Raw genomic sequence first — 20199 nt, forward strand, 5'->3', positions numbered from 1 at the left:
GAATGAATGGCTGAGTAGACTTGATGGGCCGAATGGCCTAATTCTGCTCCTATCACTAATGAACTCATGAGAAGAGGGAGTGGCCAACGCGCACTCGTCCTTGATTATGCTGCTGTCCTTCCAGAGACAGTGCGAGGAATAAATGGAGTCAATAGAAGGGAGGTTGGTTTGTGTGATGGTCTGGTAGCGTCCACAATTCGTTGCAAACTCTTGCCGTCTTGGATGGAGCCGTTCCCAAACCAAGCTGTGATTCATCCTGATAAAATGCTTTTTATGGTGCATCTGTAGACTATGGTGAAAATTGAAGGGAATATGCCAAACTTCCAAAGCCTTCTAAGGCTTCCTAAGCTTCTTGATCGTTGTTTCAATATGGGTGGCTCAGGAGAAATTGTCAGTGATGTTGACACCTAGGAATTATTGGTTTTCAACAATCGCTAACATGGGGATGAACGATGTTGCAGAAAACAACATTGGAGCAACAAATGCAAACAAAACAGTGACAGTACTAGACATATAGGTTCAAAAGCAAGAATAACAACATAGGTGGCATAATTTCTCAGCTTTAATCTTCAATTTATATTTTAAAAAGCAGCAATGCTCAAGGTGAATTATCCAGTTAAAATGACTTCAGTTAAATGATTTTAATTCAATATTATACTTTTCCAAATGTTTAACTCACTAGTTTTTCCTCTTCTAGTTTATGAAGCAGTGTTTCCAAATTCCTTCCCGTTTTGCTTTGTTCCACAAGCTCATACAAGCTATAATACAATCCTTTCTTCAGTACTAAGGGAATAAAAAGGCAAATCAATGCTGAAGTTCATTAAGGTATTCTGACATTTTAACTGTAGGTACTAACTGGAAGTAAAATTAGAAGTCAATTATATTCAAGGATATCAAGCTAGTTGCAATTTCCCATAGTGCCAAGAACGAGAAAAAGAGGGGGAAATATACACAGGCAAATTTTAGATATCCCACTCTGGTCAAAAAGATAATAACATGTGGAAATAGTCTAATTTAAGCTGCAAAGCAAACATGGGCTAATTATTAATGAGACAAATAACTGTAGATACTGGAATCATGAGAAACACAGTGATGGTGGAACTCAGTAGGTCATAGCAACTGTGGCGGAAATGGACAGGCAATCAGATTCTTCTTCAGGTGGATCCCAACTGAAAGTATTACCTGTCCATTCCCCCACTGACCCACCAAGTGCCTCCAGTAATTTTGTGTATATGCTAACTATTCCCTCCTTTTCTAATTACACAAATCCACAGATTTGGAGAAGACCTTAATCACAATTGAGCTGCCACTGCAAGGCAATTTACTTCAATGACTTTGTCCTCGAAAGGTAAGAGCAAGAATTCTCGTCAAAGAGGGCTACACATTAATTGAACCAGGTTCCTACCTTCTCGCGTTCCAGTAAAAGTTTTTTTTTGGAATATAATCGCTGGAATTTTGGTTTTCAAGCAATCAACACTCATAACTGTATCGTTATCAAGTTTCTCAGGCCTAAAAAAAGAAAAAAAAGTGTATGATCATGCAATATTTCAGCTAAGTTGTACATTGCCAAATTCTGATAAAAATTTACATTTCACAACAATGGTGCCAAAATTCCACCTAGAATTCCACCATGACTTGGGCATGCGCAGTCGGAATACCGAAATCTCTTATTCAATCATTGGCATGTATTTCAGTCTTCACCCATTCACAATTTGCTCTTCACTGCTTGAAAGGTTGCAGAATAATGCAACTTAGAGTTGCAACCTAGACAAGGGTTAGACTTCACAATAATAGCCATTCACCATAACCTATAAATTTCCCCACAGTACCTCTCCCCCACACCTCTCTCTTCCCATCCACTCTGCCCTCCCCAACCCCCTCACGTTCCCCTCCCTCCCTCCCTCCCTCCCCCCCCCCCTTAGTGTGTGTGTGTCTGTGACGCCACAGGCCACCCCTCCACCCGCATCCGTGCGTTGAGGGGACGGGACCCACTTGGTCTAGTAACCTATCAATGTCCCCATTGAACCAATAAAACACCAATGCATTAAGCAATAATTACTCACAATTTGAAAGGCAAAAATGGCTGGGTAGCTGACTGTAAAGAACCAAAGCACAGAAACCTCCCTTTGATCATAAGCTGTCCTTTCCAGATGGTGTAGTAAGACTTCCCTAAACAGACACAACATTTAATTCAAATGCTCAGATAAATAACTAAACTTCAATAAATGTTCAAACAGTATCTGTCGTAATCATGGACACAATACAAATGTTCTCAATAATGTGTGCAATAGAAGTCACACGCGGTTAAAAACATCAATCGTTATAAAACAAATCATCAGATCAGGATGATTGGAATGGGGCAGAAAAATGTTAAAAGCTGGGTTAAAAATGGACAGAGCCCAATGATCTCAAATGGACTTGTAAACTACATATTCTGAGATGCTTAGCCGCTTGAATACATCAACATGCAAAAATGAACTTCACGATGGCACAGCGGCAGAGTTGCTGTCTTATAGCACCAGTGTCCGGGGTTCGATTCTGACTACGGGTGCTTGTCTGTACATTCTCCCCATGACCTGCATGGGTTTTCTTCGGGATGTATGGTTTCCTCCCACACTCCGAATATGTACAGGTTTTGTAGGTTAATTAGGTTGGTATAATTGTAAATTGTGCCTAGTGTGTCGAGTATAGGATAGATTTAGTGTGCGGGGATCACTGGTCGGTGTGGACTTGGAGGGATGAAGGGCCCGTTTCTGCACTGTAACTAAATTAAACAAAACTAAATACACAAGAATTGGTATTCACAAAAGCAGGAAGTATGCAAATATTTAGCAAGCCATGATAAAATTACAGACTGATGGCATTTCAAGTCAAATAACATTGGTCTGAAATTCACAGAAGCTGCCAAATGAGTATTTTGTAATTTGTCTGGTTTTATTTGATTAAGCATCTATAAATTTCTATTTTTTGATAAACAGGAATGTACCTGAATAAATCTCCTCCATGCTGTAAGAAAAAGACAAAAAACATTTTGTTATACATAAGCAACCAAATCTCTCAAAAATGCTCAGAGGATGGCAGCCCTCATAAACAAGGAGTTAATTTATTCATATTCCTTTAGACTCCTTTCTGTGCAAAATTCCTGGCTTAACAGTCATCCTCCAGACCTACACCCAAGTGTCCAATATTTACAAAAGCATCTGACAACATTTACTCAATGCTCAGGTAGGAGAGAAGTTGAACCTAATCTTCTCATCCAGCACCTGCACAAACTTCCAGAAATTGTAGTTGAATATCAGTCAGCACGCAGGTCCACTGTTGCCCTCATCAAGAGGCATAGGTGTGCTTCCATGCCCTGCAGGGAAATCAACGCAAGCTGCGTCTATTAAAACCCAAATATGAATCGTAAAATGCCTTCACTTTTCATTAAGTAGCAAAACAGAAATGCTGTTTTGCGAAAATATGAAAAGCAAAAACACATCTCAGCATTGGCAAATTTTGATTTAGTGCATTAATTTTATTTGCGACAGAGACAAGATGAAAGCACGTTTTTTAAGTATAAATACAAACTAGGTGTGTTAATTCTGTGCACAATGATGTACTGCACCATAGCAAGATTCAAGGTTCACGCCTATAACAGAGCTGATGTCATCTAGGACAATATATTTTTCCAGATTACTCACTTTTTTTGTAATAAAAGCAAAAAGTTCAGGAAATAAGCAAAAACCCAATAGTATCTGGACGGAAAAAGTGATTTCAGATCAATGGTCCATAATCAAAACATACATTTTCCTTACCCAAGTGTAACTGGTTTGGCTATTTTTGGAAGTTTATTTTCCTTATAAATGAAAGATACCACAGCATAGGGGCAAACGTGCCTTGGGCATTGCCTTATGCCTTCATTTCCGAATTCATAAAGATAAAACTGAAAAATTAAAATGGAACAATGAAGCAAAACAAACATTCTCGTAATAACTGTAAATCCAATTTGCATAAAGTACTGATGAATAAATGCAAATATTTACGCAAATATTTACTATTTCAAAACATGGAAATCACAACGCACCTTGTCATGAAAATACACAAGAGTTTGCAAAAGGTACCTGGGTTAGATCAAACGCTCTGTACGTGAACAGCGAAATGACTCGGTTAAGGTTTCTAAAAACATGACAGTCATGTTTTGGTGTTGGAGGGGTGAGATTCTTTGTGGCATTGTCAAACACAGCTTTTACCCTTCCCTGAAAAATTAAAATGAATGAAAATTAAGTATGCCAAACGGTACATAATTTTCAACTGAGCAATTGGAATGGAATCATTACAGCATGGTGAATGCCCATTTCACATTAGCTAAGCCTATCACCTACTATGCATTCACTGCCTATCCTCAGATGACCAAAGATTCAACAAGCACATCAGAAATTGAAACCATGCGACACTACAACCTTCCCCTACTGCATTTCTCTACAATTTGCAATTATTCCCACAAAATCTTTTCTACCCTTTTAATCAACTGAAAGTTAAAATTCTTAAAAGGTACATTATTTTACATAGGCGTTAGGTTCATAAGTGATTGGAGCAGAATCTGGCCATTCGGTCTCTAGTCTACACTGCCATTCAATCATGGCTGTTCTATCTCTCCTTTCTAACCCCATCCTCCTGCCTTCTCCCCATAACCCCTGACACTCTACTAATCAAGAATCTAGCTATCTCTGCTTTAAAAATACCCATTACCTTGGTCTCCACAGCCTTCTCTGGAATTCCACAGATTCACCACCATGTTGAAATTAATGTAGATGTGAAAACAAATTCAAGGGTGGAAAAAAACAGCCCCAAAAAAAATTTACCTTTATGATTTTGAAAATGATTATCTCCGCCTTCTTTCCATTAATCAAAGGATTGGGCTGAAGTACGTCACAGTATTTCGAAAGATAGACACCTGAAGAGAGATAAAAAGGTAATCTTTTTTGAAAGTCTGTTTGAAAGTTTGTATTTGGTTAATCTGAAAAGTAAACACGCTCAAAATCTCTCCAGTAAGAATTTGAGCGAGATAGTTCTACACCTTTATGCATTTAAAAATACAGATTTAAAAACATTTATTTTTTATTTTATTTTTTTTAAAGATTTTTCTTACCCATTGCAGGATTTCCAAGAATGGTTACTTTGGAATTTCCCACAGACAATCCTTTCTCACAAATAGTGGGAACCTAGCAAGAGGAAAAAGGGAATTATTTAAAGACATAGCACTCTCCACTTATGACCCAGGAAATTCTGTGTTCAAGTCCTGCTCCGGAAACTTGAATACAAACAAAATCTTATTATTCAATGTAGCACCAAACAAGTGCTGCATGCACTGTTGGAAGTACAGTCTATCATGCAAGGTTTAAACGCAAGCCTTATTTTATTTCTCAGGTAATGAAAAATTATTCAAAATTATTTTCCATTTATAAAAAGGACAGGTAGTTACCTCTCAAACAAATTATTCAGCCATTATCACAATAATATTGTGAAAGCTACCAGTCTACCACATGTCCTACATTTCAACGTTGACCATATATGTCAACATTTGTAGTGTTTTGACTGTGAGGACTAAAGCTTCTCAGGACTATTCTATAGGCATTCTATATATTGTAAATACCAAAATATATTACAGAGTTCGAAAGAAAAATGGTACATCATATTGGATCAGAAAATAGGTTTTACATTTTTAATGATTCAATAAGATTCTAAGATTGTTAGGAAAAAAAGGGAGTTCAGTAGCAATTAAGAACAGAAAGTGAAAATATTGTTTGAAGAAATAAATAGCCATCACTGCACTGAATCTGACCAAGTAAACGTGCATAACATATCTGTAATGCCAACACATTTTGTATGCAATGATTTTGACAGAACAATCAAATAAGGCTTTAAGTTATAAATTCAACGGGTGTTTAGATGAACATTAATTGATAGGCAATTTCAAATTTTCATTTAGGTGAATTTACCTAATAGACAATAAGCACATGGGAATTACTGTACAGTTTCAAAGTAGACATGCTGGGTGCAGTGATTCGACAGTTAAGGTTTGGTTTAAGGTACATTTAAACAGAGTTTTTGAATGTGTTTATCATCAAAGTACAAAACTGAAACAAAGAATTTAATTTAAGGTGGAGAGTTCCATTGTGCGATTTATCCAATAGTGAACTAAAAGTGCTGATACACATACACAAGGAACTTGCAAATTTCAAACTGCTGGAAGATGGTTTGGTGGCATATGTTACAACATAAAAGTAGCTTTTATCAGGCTTGTTTTAAATATTTCTCATAATAAATAAATAAAATTCACCTGCGACGATTCAAGCAGCAAGAATGCGTAAGAGTCTGCCAACTCCTTTTCAACTCGGCCCTCGCTTCTCATTTCTTTCCTTTTCTCCCCATACTAAAAATATTAAAAAAATATTCAAACGTATGCAACCTTGAAAGAACATTTACAAAAAATTGAGCCAAAATACGAAGTACACCAACCTCCCTCTCTAGTCTTTCGTTATGAACCAATCTAGCTTTCATGTAGGTAAAGTTTGCACTCGATGAAGGCTCCAGGCAATTAGTGTTGAGAATTTTCAAAATGTCTTGTTTAAATTCTCTGGGGCCCACTGGTACTAGCTGACAGAGTTCTGAAAGTAAATTTATTCAATTAATACAACAGAAACTTTTCAGAACTATTTTAATTTTCACACTCAATCAAACAAGTTTCCATTTCTGCCGTGCTTCAACTTTAAACAGTAGTGATTATTTTCGTTTATTACTTATTCTGTTTCTCTGTGATCAGCAAACCTCAAATTAAATATTGTATAATCAAACCCATGTTACAGTAGCAGAACCATTATGTTTCTTGCCAAAAGTCTTGATACACGAATCACTTTGAATAATGTCATCAGGGCTTAAGCATTCCATATCAAAGGATGTATTTTACAAGTACTGCAACACACTGTCAGCATAATCAAGGACCAATCTCAGCCCATTCACCCCATTAGGCAAAAGGTACAGAGGATGGAAAACACATACCTCCAGATTCAAGGACAGTTTCTTCCCAGCTGTTATCAGGCAACTGAATGGTCCTCTCATCATCTAGAGTGCAGCCCTGACCTCACATCTACTCATAGAGACCTTTGAGATATCTCTAATCAGACTATATCATGCACAAAATGATATACCCGTTATCCATTATCTGTGCTCTATGGACAGCTTAATTGTAATTTTTATTGAGGTGAGTAAGGTGTTGCATTTTGGGAAGTCTAACTTTGGTAGGACCTACACAGTGAAATGTAGGGCTCTCGGGAGTGTTGTAGAACAGAGCGATGGTGCATGGTTTCTTGAAGGTGGAGTCCCAGGTAGATATGGTGGTCAAAAAGGCGTTTGGCACATTAGCCTTCATCAGTCAGAGCATTGAGTATAGAAGTTGGGAGGTCATGTTATATAAGACGTTGGTGAGGCCACATTTAGAGTATTGTGTACACTTCTGGGCACCATGTTATAGGAAAGATGGTGTTAAGCTGGAATGGGTACAGAGATTTACAAGGATATTGCCAGGGCTAGAGGTTGAGCAGGCAGGGATTCTATTCCTTGGAGCACAGGAGGATGAGGGGTGATCTTATGGATGTATAAAATCATGAGAGGAACAGATTGGGTAGATGCACAGGGTCTCTTGCCCAGAGTCGGAGAATCGAGGACCAGAGGACATAGGTTCAAGGTGAAGGGGAAAAGATTTAATAGGAATCTGAGTGGTAACATTTTTACAAAGGGTGGTGAGTGTATGGAACAAGCTGTCAGAGGAGGTAGTTGAGACAGGGACTATCCCAATATTTAAGAAACAGTCAGACAGGTACATGGATAAGGCAGGTTTGGAGAGATATGGACCAATTGCAGGCAGGTGAGACTAGTGTAGCTGGGACATGTTGGCCAGTGTGGGCAAGTTGAGCCGAAGGGCCTGTTTCCACGCTGTATCACTATACGGCTCATTGACTGGATAGCACGCAAACAAAAGCTTTTCACTGTACCTTGGTACAAATGACAAAAATCAACTAAATTAAACCAAACACCAGCCTGATGCAAATAAATTGTCTGGTTGCCTTTTCAAGCCAGACTAGGGGGTATAAAGGGTTTTAAAAAGAACTAATTCTACATTTTTAGTGACAAGGAAACAGGCTACAGATAAGTATATAGATAAGAGAAAAATAGTTTAACAAATGACAGCACATATTTGTAGCAAAGTGGCATGTGGTGCTCATTTACAGAATTGAAACTCGTGTGATTAAAGGATGCCAATTTACATGAGGAACAGAGAGCAGACCGTAGTGGTGATCCAACTGCTTTCTCCACAAATGCTGCCTGAACTGCTGAGTTCTTCTGCATTTTATCTTGGACCCCCTATTGTTTTCTTTCCTAAAGAGATGTTTTAGAGATACAGTGCAGAAATAGGCCCTTCGGTCCACCGGGTCTGCGCCGACCAGCGATCCCCGCACATTAACACTATCCTACACCCACTAGGGACAATTTTTACATTTACCAAGCCAATTAACCTACAAACCTGTACATCTTTGGAGTGTGGGAGGAAACCGAAGATCTCAGAGAAAACTCACGCAGATCACGGGGAGAATATATAAACTCTGTACAGACAGCACCCGTAGTCAGGACCGAACCCAGGTCTCCAACGCTGCATTTGCTGTTAGGCAGCAACTCTACTGCTGCGCCACCATGACCCCCCTGGTTCAGTTAAGTTTCTCTTATTTAAAGCAAGAAACGTAAGAAATCCATACCACATTATTTATCATAATTATTTTTCTTGGCATTATTTCTGTATTTTTTCAATACCTATCGATATATAATATATATAATTTGTCAAAGAGTAAATTACCATTCCCCCAGCCTAATATGCCAAAAGCATGCTGTATTAGCGTCCTTGCTTGACATTTAAGCGAGAATGGATTTTATTTCCAGCTCACAACTGAGTATGCGTTTGTTTCATAGATCACACTGCACTGAATCTGACCAAGTAAACTTACAGTACACAAATAATACTCGTCTGTGCACACTTGCAATTCCAAATGCAAACCATTGCTGTTTTTTACCCTGAAGCATTTCTTCTCCAATGGATATTGTTCAGGCAGACCCATATCAGAAACATATTCCTCACTTTGACTGGATTCCTGCCTACCGCCAGTAAATCTGATAGCATTTAAAAGGAAAAATGAAAGTATACATCTTCATCACTTTATTACAAAATTCAAAACGACTTCAAATCCTACTGAAAATTGTCATGCATTTCCATCTAATTTCATGGTGAAATGTGATGTAACTGCAGATGCTGGTCTTGTGATGACCTAGAAAAGGCTTTTGGTCTCCCTTCCAAAAGCCATTTGCAGTGCCCTCCATAATGTTTGGGACAGAGACCCATCATTTATTTATTTGCCTCTGTATTCCACAATTTGAGATTTGTACTATGGAAAAAAAAAGAAAAAAGAAAAAAAAAAATCACATGTGGTTAAAGTGCACATTGTCATATTTTAGTAACGGCCATTTTTATACATTTTGGTTTCACCATGTAGAAATAAGCTGTTTATACGTCGTTCCCCCCCCATTTCAAGGCACCATATTTGAGACACATGGCTTCACAGGTGTTTGTAATTGCTCAGGTGTGTTTAATTGACTCCTTAATGCATGCATAAGAGAGCTCTCAGCACCTAGTCTTTCCTTCAGTCTTTCCATCACCTTAGGAAACTTTTATCAACACGAGGACCAAAGTTGTGCCAATGAAAGTCAAAGAAGCCATTATGAGACTGAGAAACAAGAATAAAACTGTTAAGACATCAGCCAAACCTTAGGCTTACCAAAATCAACTGTTTGGAACATCATTAAGAAGAAAGAGTGCACTGGTGATCTTACTAATCGCATAGGGACTGGCAGGCCAATGAAGACATCCACAGCTGATGACAGAAGAATTGTTTCTATAATAAATAAAAATCCCCAAACACCTGTCCGACTGATCAGAAACACTCTTCAGGAGTTAGGTGTGGATTTGTCAATGACCACTGTCCGCAGAAGACTTCATGAACAGAAATACAGAGGCTACACTGCAAGATGCAAACCACTGGTTAGCCGCAAAAATAAGCTTTCCGGGTTACAGTTTGCCAAGTACTTAAAAGATCAACCACAGTTCTGGAAAAAGATCGTGGACAGATGAGACGAAGATTAACATATCAGAGTGATGGCAAGAACAAAGTATGGAGGAGAGAAGAAACTGCCCAAGATCCAAAGCATACCACCTCATCTATGAAACACAGTGATGGGGGTGTTATAGCCTGGGCATGTATGGCTGCTGACGGTACTCGCTCACTTATCTTCATTGATGATAAAACTGCTGATGGAAGTAGCATAATTAATGCTGAAGTGTATAGACACATCCTATTTGCTCAAGTTCAAACAAATGCCTCAAAACTCAATGGCCAGCGGTTCATTCTATAGCAAGACAATGATCCCAAACATACTGCTAAAGCAACAAAGGAGTTTTTCCAAAGCTAAAAAATGGTCAATTTGAGTGGCCAAGTCAATCACCCGATCTGAACCCAATTGGGTGTGCCTTTTATATGCCGAAGAAAAAACTGAATGGTATTAGCCCCCAAAACAAGCTCAAGCTAAAGATGGCCCCAGTACAGGCCTGGCAGAACATCACCAGAGAAGACACCCAGCAACTAGTGATGTCCATGAATCGCAGACTTCAAGCAATCATTGCATGCAAAAGATATGCAACAAAATATTAAACATGACTACTTTCATTTACATGGCATTGTTGTGCCCCAAACATTATGGTGCCCTGAAATGGGGGACTATGTATAAACACTGCTGTAATTTCTACATGGTGAAACCAAAATGTTTAAAAATGGCCTTTATTAAAATCTGACAATGTGCACTTTAACCACATGTGATTTTTTTTCTATTCCAAATCTCATAAAGTCAAAGTCAAAGTAGCCTTTATTGTCATTCAGACCTTGCGGTCCGAACAAAATTTCGTTGCCTTGCAGTCCTACATATAATAAAAAATGGCAAAAACACACAAATTAACATCCACCACAGTGAGTTGAATACTCCTCACATATTGTTGAATACAGAGGCAAATAAATAAGATGGGTCTTTTGTCCCAAACATTATGGAGGGCACTGTATATTTGAGACTATCCATATACAGAAATCCAATATCAATACAATTCTACTGCCCTTGGACTATCTTCAAATTGCAGAAACACACGTGGCCTTGCAAGTCCACATAATAACGTGATTAAAATAATATCAATGTCATGTGCAGCTCGTCCCGGGGCACGCAGGCGACCTGGGCGCTACAGCCAGTCCTGGGACACGCAGGCGACCCGGGCGCTACAGCCAGTCCTGGGACACGCAGGCGACCCGGGCGCTACAGCCAGTCCTGGGGCACGCAGGCGACCTGGGCTCTACAGCTAGTCCTGGGGCACGCAGGCGACCCGGGCTCTACAGCTAGTCCTGGGGCACGCAGGCGACCCGGGCTCTACAGCCAGTCCTGGGGCACGCAGGCGACCTGGGCTCTACAGCTAGTCCTGGGGCACGCAGGCGACCCGGGCTCTACAGCTAGTCCTGGGGCACGCAGGCGACCTGGGCGCTACAGCCAGTCCTGGGACACGCAGGCGACCCGGGCGCTACAGCCAGTCCTGGGACACGCAGGCGACCCGGGCGCTACAGCCAGTCCTGGGGCACGCAGGCGACCTGGGCTCTACAGCTAGTCCTGGGGCACGCAGGCGACCCGGGCTCTACAGCTAGTCCTGGGGCACGCAGGCGACCCGGGCTCTACAGCCAGTCCTGGGGCACGCAGGCGACCTGGGCTCTACAGCTAGTCCTGGGGCACGCAGGCGACCCGGGCTCTACAGCTAGTCCTGGGGCACGCAGGCGACCTGGGCGCTACAGCCAGTCCTGGGACACGCAGGCGACCCGGGCGCTACAGCCAGTCCTGGGGCACGCAGGCGACCCGGGCTCTACAGCTAGTCCTGGGGCACGCAGGCGACCTGGGCTCTACAGCTAGTCCTGGGGCACGCAGGCGACCTGGGCTCTACAGCTAGTCCTGGGGCACGCAGGCGACCTGGGCGCTACAGCTAGTCCTGGGGCACGCAGGCGACCCGGGCGCTACAGCTAGTCCTGGGGCACGCAGGCGACCTGGGCGCTACAGCCAGTCCTGGGGCACGCAGGCGACCCGGGCGCTACAGCCAGTCCTGGGGCACGCAGGCGACCTGGGCGCTACAGCCAGTCCTGGGGCACGCAGGCGACCCGGGCGCTACAGCTAGTCCTGGGGCACGCAGGCGACCTGGGCGCTACAGCTAGTCCTGGGGCACGCAGGCGACCTGGGCGCTACAGCCAGTCCTGGGGCACGCAGGCGACCCGGGCGCTACAGCCAGTCCTGGGGCACGCAGGCGACCCGGGCGCTACAGCTAGTCCTGGGGCACGCAGGCGACCTGGGCGCTACAGCCAGTCCTGGGGCACGCAGGCGACCTGGGCGCTAGCCAGTCCCAGGGATGCGAGCTGATATGGAAACTGCAGCTAGTTCCGGGGCATGCAGGCGACCTGGGTGCTAGAGCCAGTCCCAGGGCACATAATCTTATCTGGGAACTGCAGCTAGTCCCGGTGCATGCTGGCGATCTGGGTGCTAGAGCCAGTACCGGGGAAGCGAGCTGATCTGGGAACTCGGCTAATCCCGGTGCACGCTGGCGACCTGGGTGCTACAGCCAGTCCCGGGGCAGGCGAGTCAACCTGGGAACTGCAGCCAGTCCTGGGGCATGCGAGCTGATCTGTGAACTTCAGCTAGTCCCGGGGCATGCAGGCAACCTGGGTGCTAGAGCCAGTCCCGCGGCAGGCGAGCCGACCTGGGAACAGCAGCCAGTCCAGGGGCACGCGAGGGACCTGGGAACTGCAGAAAACAAATTTTAAAAAACGTGAAAACTAATGCGAAAAACACCAAGTGTTACACTATGGCAATAGATGTGGCCCGCCATCCGCTCAGACATGGGTCCTGGCCCCTGTGCAAAACAAGGTTGCAAACTCCTGCTCTAGCTTGTCCAATTCCTTAAAAATCTTACGTTTCAATTGTAAATAGCTGCGGTCCCAGCACCGAGCCTTGCGGTGCCCCACTAGTCTGGAAGTGACCCGTTAATCCCTACTTTTTGTTTCCTGTCTGCCAACCAATTTTCTATCCATGTCAATACCTGACCCCCAAAACCATGTGCTCTAATTTTGCCCACTAATCTCCTATGTGGAACCTTATCAAAGGCTTTCTGAAAGTCCAGATACACTACATCCACTGCTCTTCCTTGTCCATTTTCCTCGTTACATCCTCAAAAAATTCCAGAAGATTAGTCAAGCATGATTTCCCCTTCGTAAATCTATGCTGACTCGGACCAATCCTGTTACTGCTATCCAAATGTGTCGCTATTTCATCTTTTATAATTGACTCCAGCATCTTCCCCACCATCGATGTCAGGCTAACTGGTCTATAATTCCTTGTTTTCTCTCTCCCTCCTTTCTTAAAAAGTGGGATAACATTAGCTACCCTCTAATCCACAGGAACTGATCTTGAATCTAGAGAACATTGGAAAATGATCACCAATGCATCCACGATTTCTAGAGCCATTTCTTTAAGTACCCCGGGATCAGTCTACCCAACACCATTTCCCGCCAAATATGAATTTCCTTCAGTTCCTCCATCACCCTAGGCCCTCTGGCCACTAGTACATCTGTGAGATTGTTTGTGTCTTCATTAGTGAAGACAGATCCAAAGTCTGCCATTTCCTTGTTCCCCATAATAAATTCACCTGTTTCTGTCTTCAAGGGTCCAACTCGATCAACTAATTTTTTCCTCTTCACATAACTAAAGAAGCATTTACTAACCTCTTTTATATTCTTGGCTAGCTTACCTTCGTACCTCATCTTTTCTCCCCGTATTGCCTTTTTAGTTATCTTCTGTTGCTCTTTTAAGTTTCCCAGTTCTCTGGCTTCCCACTCATCTTTGCTATGGTATACTTCTCTTTTTTTAAATATTGTTCTTGACTTCCCTTGTCAGCCATAGTCACTCTTTGGAATCTTTCTTCCTCTTTGGAATGAAATGATCCTGCACCTTTTGTATTATTCCCAGAAATACCTGCCATTGTTGTTCCACTGTCATCCCTGCTAGGGTATATTTCCAGTCAACTTTGGCCAGCTCCTCCCTCATGGCTCCATAGTCCCCTTTGTTCAACAGTAATACTGACACTTCCGATTTTCCCTTCTCTCTCTCAAATTGTAGATTAAAACATCATATTATGGTCACTACCTCCCAATGGCTCCTTTACCTCAAGTTCCCTTATCAAATCCAGTTCATTACACAACACTAAATCCAGGATTGCCTTCTCCCTGGTCAGCTTCAGCTCTAAGAATCCATCTTGGAGGCACTCCACAAACTCCTTTTCTTGGGGTCCAGTACCAACCTGATTTTCTCAGTCTATCTGCATGTTGAAATCTCCCATAACACCGTAGCATTACCTTTGCGACATGCCAATTTAAAATCTTGATTCAACTTACACCCTATATCCAGGCTACTGTTTGGGGGCCTGTAACACTGCCACAGAAGGCAGTAAAGGCCAATTCACTGGATATTTTCAAGAGTTAGATTTAGCTCTTCAGGCTAAAGGAATCAAAGGATATGGGGATAAAGTAGGAACAGGGTACTGAGTTTAGATGATCAGCCATGATCATATTGAATGGTGGTGCTGGCTCGAAGAGCCTACTCCTGCACCTATTTTTCTATGTTTCTATTATGTAAAATAAAAACTTTGAATCTCCATTATATTTTATCATGGTAAAAGGACAAGGCACCAAGAATTCCAACAGGTCTTCATACAATGCTACATCAGAGTAAACTATGACGTTTCAGTTGTAGTTTCAAATATTTACTTCAAATTGATGCTAACAAAGCCCCTAAGGAACAAATGTCATCCATAGTATCATGCCCTAAACCATAAATCAATAGGCAGCAACACGACATCATAATCAACAGCCAATGACCAATGGCCTAACAGTACAAGGAGGAACCAGAGAGCATTAAAACCAAAGATCTCTGAGTGAAGATCTAGAATGCCATCCATGGAGCTGATGGGAATTAGATTGCATTGCAACTTGCAAAAGAGAACAAAATAATTTTGAAGCAGTACATTTGAGTCATTGGGCCAACACAGTAGAGTTGAATGGATGGTTCTTTCGAGGTTCGAAGACCAGACAAGGGCTCGTTTGGCAGAAAGACTGCCTTATTTCAAGAATAGAGTGGAATCAAATTTTGCAAGTGTCTTGGTCAGCAGTAAATGAAAAAAAATTACAACTCCAAGTCCACATGATATGCATCACATCTTCTTAACAAGACAGCTTTAAGACCAAGTTATATGGTAGATTCACTGCCTCTTCTGTGCCATAACAAACAAATTTGAGAAAAATCAAAGATGATATTCAAAATTTGGTACTCTTTTCCAAAATTCCTTATATTGCCATGAACAACACCGATAGTGTTGCGTCCAGGTTTAGTCAATCTATTGGTATTTGGGAACGCAAAACAATCTATTTAGAAGAATAGTCATTCTATTCTATTCAATCTATGCATCATGGGCCTATGGTCTTCCACCAAGACCAAAACCCTACATAAGGCTGGGATGGGCTATCCCAACTCATATGATCGGATTAACAAGAAACCTTTGTCCTCCAAAACAAAACCGGGTTAGTTATCATTCCCATTTTCCACTGCATGTGGATGACGACGAAAGCAAAAGGAGAGTAAAGAAGTCACTCCTCAAGACCTTGCAGATTGCAAGTAGCAGGGCCCTGGAGGTCTGGTCAGGTATTAAATACCAAAATTCCACATTTCTGACCACAGACCACATGCTTGCCTTGCGGTCCACTTACCTGCATCAACTGGTGGCTCTTAAATGAAAGGTTTGAGTATTTTGTTTTGGTTTTATGCTCTGGTTTGCTAACGCCCCCCCCTAATTAAACAAAACAACAGATGGTTCCCAATCTCTCTCTGTCCTCTGTCTGCCTGCCTGCAGCAGCAGCAAGAGGCAAGTGAACCGGAATTCATGGCGAGCATCAAGAACCAGCGCTGAGGCTGAGAGCAGATCACAAAACAAAGCACCTTTCTTTTCTTTGTTCTTCTTGGGGATCTGAAAATTCTTCCGCACAAGGTCCTCGGCGGTTTTATGGACGCGCTCCTCGCCCTCTGCAGCGCTAGGGTTGGGAGCCGCAGCCATGTCGGCCCGGAGCAGCCCGGGGACGGAGGCGGAGGCTTGTTCGCCATTTTGTTGTTTGGATCTCCAAGTGTTTCGGAAGAGAAGCGATGACTTCGCCTTGGCGTTGGCGGCGGCTCCGGCTCCGTTCTCGTGGCTCGGGTGCCTCTCCCGATCGCCCTCCTTCGTAAGCGGGGTCCGTCTTTTCTCAGGTTCGTCGTGAGAAGCCATTTTCTCTTTTAAAAATAAATTGTGAGGGAAGGAGGGGGGGGGGGGGGGTGTTGCCAGAGAGCAGTGTGTTTGTGGGAGCGCGGCCCAGTGCCTCACAGCGCGGGCGCCATGCTGATGCTGCCCTCCTCTCGAGCGGCGGCCGCTGGCGGGAGGGGGAGGGGGGGGGAGCGCAACGCAGCGCGCGGCACCGCTCTAGCCACGCCCCTCCACACCCTGCGCCAATCAGCGAGCGCTTCTACCACCCCTCCCCTCCCCCTCCTATAAAATGCGCGGGCGGGACCATCATTGTTGGACAACCGCCGCGTTGGCGGTGCAGGTGGAGCTGAAGGAGGGGTGCTGAAGCTAGTCCTCAGTGGAGGTTGTTGTTTAGTGGTCAAGCGTCTGATGGTTGTTGTTGGGGGGAAGGTGGAGGGATAAGGGAGGGGGGGTGGAGCGATAGGGGGGTGGAGTGATGGGGGGGGGGAGGGATAGGGGTGGAGGGATATGGGAGGTGGAGGGGGTGGGGAGATAGGGGGGGAGGGATGGTGGGGAGATAGGGGGGGGAGGGATGGTGGGGAGATAGGGGGGGAGGGATGGTGGGGAGATAGGGGGGGAGGGATGGTGGGGAGATAGGGGGGGGAGGGATGGGGTTGGGTGGGATAGGGGGAGTGGGGTGAGGTGGGGGGGGGAAGAGATAGAATGGAGTCTCCGACTGCAACTACAACTCTGACTACAAGAATAAGGGGGCAAGCCATTTAGAACGGAGACGAGGAAACACTTTTTCTCACAGAGTGGTGAGTCTGTGGAATTCTCTGCCTCGGAGGGCGGTGGAGGCCGGTTCTCTGGATACTTTCAAGAGAGCTAGATAGGGCTCTTAAAAATAGCGGAGTCGGGATATGGGGAGAAGGTGGGAACGGGGTACTAATTGGGGATGATCCGCCATGATCACATTGAATGGCGGTGCTGGCTCGAATGGCCTACTCCTGCACCTATTGTCGATCTCTGTCCCGCCCACTTCCCTGACATCAGTCTGAAGAAGGGCCTTGACCTGAAACGTCACCTATTCCTTCTCTCCTGAGATGCTGCCTGTCCCATTGAGTTACTCTAGCATTTTGTGTCTATCTTCAATTTAAACCAGCATCTGCAGTTCTTTCCTACACAATTTATAAATTGAGTTGGATTGGCATTTGGCTGCACAGTCATGAGTGTATATGGAGTATAGTAGAGGGGCTCGCAATGTATCCCATGTGGGCTAACCTGGACCAGCCGAAAATGATGTACACCTTGTCAAAGGGCTTGCTAGTGACCAGCTTGACGAGATCTGCGCTACCCTCGGCAATCTTCTGGGTCACTTCTACGAAAAAAATTGGTGAGCCATGATTTCTCATGTACAAAGCCATGCTGATTGTTCCTAATCAGTCCTTGTCTTTTCAAATGGACTTGGATGCTCCCTCTCAGAATCCTGTCCAATAACATATCCAACACTGATGTTAGCCTCACTGATCTATTGTTCCCAGACTTTTCATGGCATGCATTCTTAACCAAAGGCACGACACCAGCCATCCTGCTGTCTTCCAGCACTTCAACTATGGCTGTCAATGATACAAATATCTCTGCCAGTGGCCCTGCAATTTCTCTCCATTCTTCCCACAATATCCTAGAATACTCTAGGCCAGGTTAAGATCTCTGGCACCTCCTCTTCTGCAATATGGACTCTAAGACATCACTATAAACTTCCCCTGAGTACCCTGGCATCCATGTTTGTCTCAATGATAAATACAGATGAGAAATATTTATTTACGATCTTGAGCATTTCCTGTGGTGCCACATAGAGATGACTGATCTTTAAAGAGACCTATTGTTTTACTCTTGCCTGTAACATGCTTGGAGGACCTCTTTGGATTCTTCATTATCTTATCTGCCAAAGACTTCTCACGTGCCCCTTTGCCTTGCAGGTTTCTAGCTTAAAAGTTTTTCTCTCTGAAGAATAGTTCTACAGCCTTTATATTGCAAAAGAAACACGTGATGCCACCTGCCTGTACCTGACATATGGCAACCTTTTCTTCATTAGAGCTTCAATATCTCTTGTTATCCAGGATTCCCTATCATTTCTTTTAATGTGTCCAAATGTGTGTTTTAATGTCTCTTGGTATGTCTTGTGTGGTAAGCGGGGACCGCTTTCGGTCGCCTCCTCCACGGAGAGGCGACTTTTCCCATGTCGCCTCCCTCGTGGCCTAATACCATGGATTGGTGCGGCCTTTCCCGGAGTTCCGCGGTCTGTGGAGCTTCTAGCCGTGGGCGCGGCGTCTGGAGCCTGGGATCCCTCGCTAGGGATCGCCGGAGAAGAGCTCCTATCGCCGGCCCACGGCTGATAACATCCTGAGGGTGCGGCGTGGACTTAACTTCTGGAGCCTGGGTTCCCTCGCCGGGGACAGCCAGAGAAGAGCTCCGACCGCCGGCCTGCGGCTTACAACATCCTGAAGCCGCGGCATCCGGTAGGAAAGCGCCGATTTGGGACCTCCAAGATGCGGAGTGTGTTCGACCGTCCCGATGTCGGAGTTTCAACCATCTTGACGAGAGTGCCTGTACATTGGGTCTTCCGTAGCGGCGGTTACGGAGGTTTATGGCCTCGACCACGGGTGAACAATGGGGGAGGACTGACTACTTTGTGCCTTCCACCACAGTGAAGAATGCTGTGGTGGATGTTTGTGTTTAATTTTATTGTGTATGGTGTGTTCTTTTTTGATTGTACCGCTGCTGACAAATTCATTTCACTGCACTTATATGTGTATGTGACAAATAAAACTGATTGATTGATTGCTGCCATTCTTCCCTTTACGCTAATAAGAAAATGCTGGCATTAAACTCTACCTATCTTACTTTTTAGAGCTTGCAACTTGTCAATCATTCCTTTACCTGCAACAGCCTCCCCCAATTGACTTTTGAAAGGTCCTAGTACCATCAAAATAGGCCTTGCACCAATTTAGGGCCAGTCGTAAACTTTTCCATAATTATTTTAAAATTGATAGAATCTTAATCGCGGGTCCCAACATACACCCCAACTAACACTTCAGTCACCCTACCTCATTTTCCAAGAATCCATGTCAAGTTTTGTAATGTACGAGAAACATTTGTGTTGAAGCTAATTTCCAATGCTTCAGAAGAAAGGCGGTCTGACAGATGTTTTTGTGTCGGGCTTTTGCTGCAGATGCTGAAAGTATGTATTCCATTATCTTGAAGTTTGCATTTATATATTTTCCTTCTGTGAAGCAATAACTATGATCATCTAATTAAGATTTATTTCAGTTTGGGTCAACACATAACTGTAATGCACATGATTCTTCATGAAGAATATAGTGCAGGCTAGATTTTTGGTGTACACTGCAAATATGGTCAGACACTGGATGGTGCAGTGGTAGAGTTGCTGCCTTGCAGTGCCAGAGACCCAGGTTCGATCCTGACTAGGGTGCTGTCTGTACAGACAATTGATGCAGGAGTAGGCCCTTCGAGCCAGCACCGCCAATCACTGATCATGGCTGATCAGCCACAATCAGTACTCCGTTCCTGCCTTCTCCCCGTATCACTTGACTCCGCTATCTTTAAGAGCTCTATCTAACTCTTGAAAGCATCCAGATAATTGGCCCTCACTGTCTTTTGAGGCAGAGAATTCCACAGATTCACTACTCTGGGTGAAAAAG

General features: G+C 43.8%; 1 protein-coding gene across 3 annotated transcripts in view; it reads right to left on the bottom strand.

Moving 5' to 3' along the window:
- The window catches only part of tasor (transcription activation suppressor), a 36725-nt gene extending 20054 nt beyond the window's left edge, over positions 1-16671 (bottom strand). Inside the window, exons 1-11 of one of the 3 annotated variants that reach the window (XM_033036573.1) lie at positions 16201-16671; positions 6502-6650; positions 6323-6415; positions 5132-5204; positions 4845-4936; positions 4104-4238; positions 3798-3925; positions 2987-3006; positions 2064-2169; positions 1406-1509; positions 680-783 (exon numbers count right to left, since the gene is read on the bottom strand). In XM_033036573.1, coding sequence (XP_032892464.1) covers positions 680-783; positions 1406-1509; positions 2064-2169; positions 2987-3006; positions 3798-3925; positions 4104-4238; positions 4845-4936; positions 5132-5204; positions 6323-6415; positions 6502-6650; positions 16201-16522 — 1326 coding nt within the window. In that variant the 5' untranslated portion in view covers positions 16523-16671. The remainder of the gene's footprint in view (positions 1-679; positions 784-1405; positions 1510-2063; positions 2170-2986; positions 3007-3797; positions 3926-4103; positions 4239-4844; positions 4937-5131; positions 5205-6322; positions 6416-6501; positions 6651-16200) is intronic. The other 2 variants (XM_033036575.1, XM_033036574.1) reach the window with 2 other exon arrangements.
- Positions 16672-20199: the final 3528 nt, after the last annotated feature.

The sequence above is a fragment of the Amblyraja radiata genome, chromosome 18 (genome assembly GCF_010909765.2).
Source record: "Amblyraja radiata isolate CabotCenter1 chromosome 18, sAmbRad1.1.pri, whole genome shotgun sequence".
Taxonomy (NCBI): Eukaryota; Metazoa; Chordata; class Chondrichthyes; order Rajiformes; family Rajidae; genus Amblyraja; species Amblyraja radiata.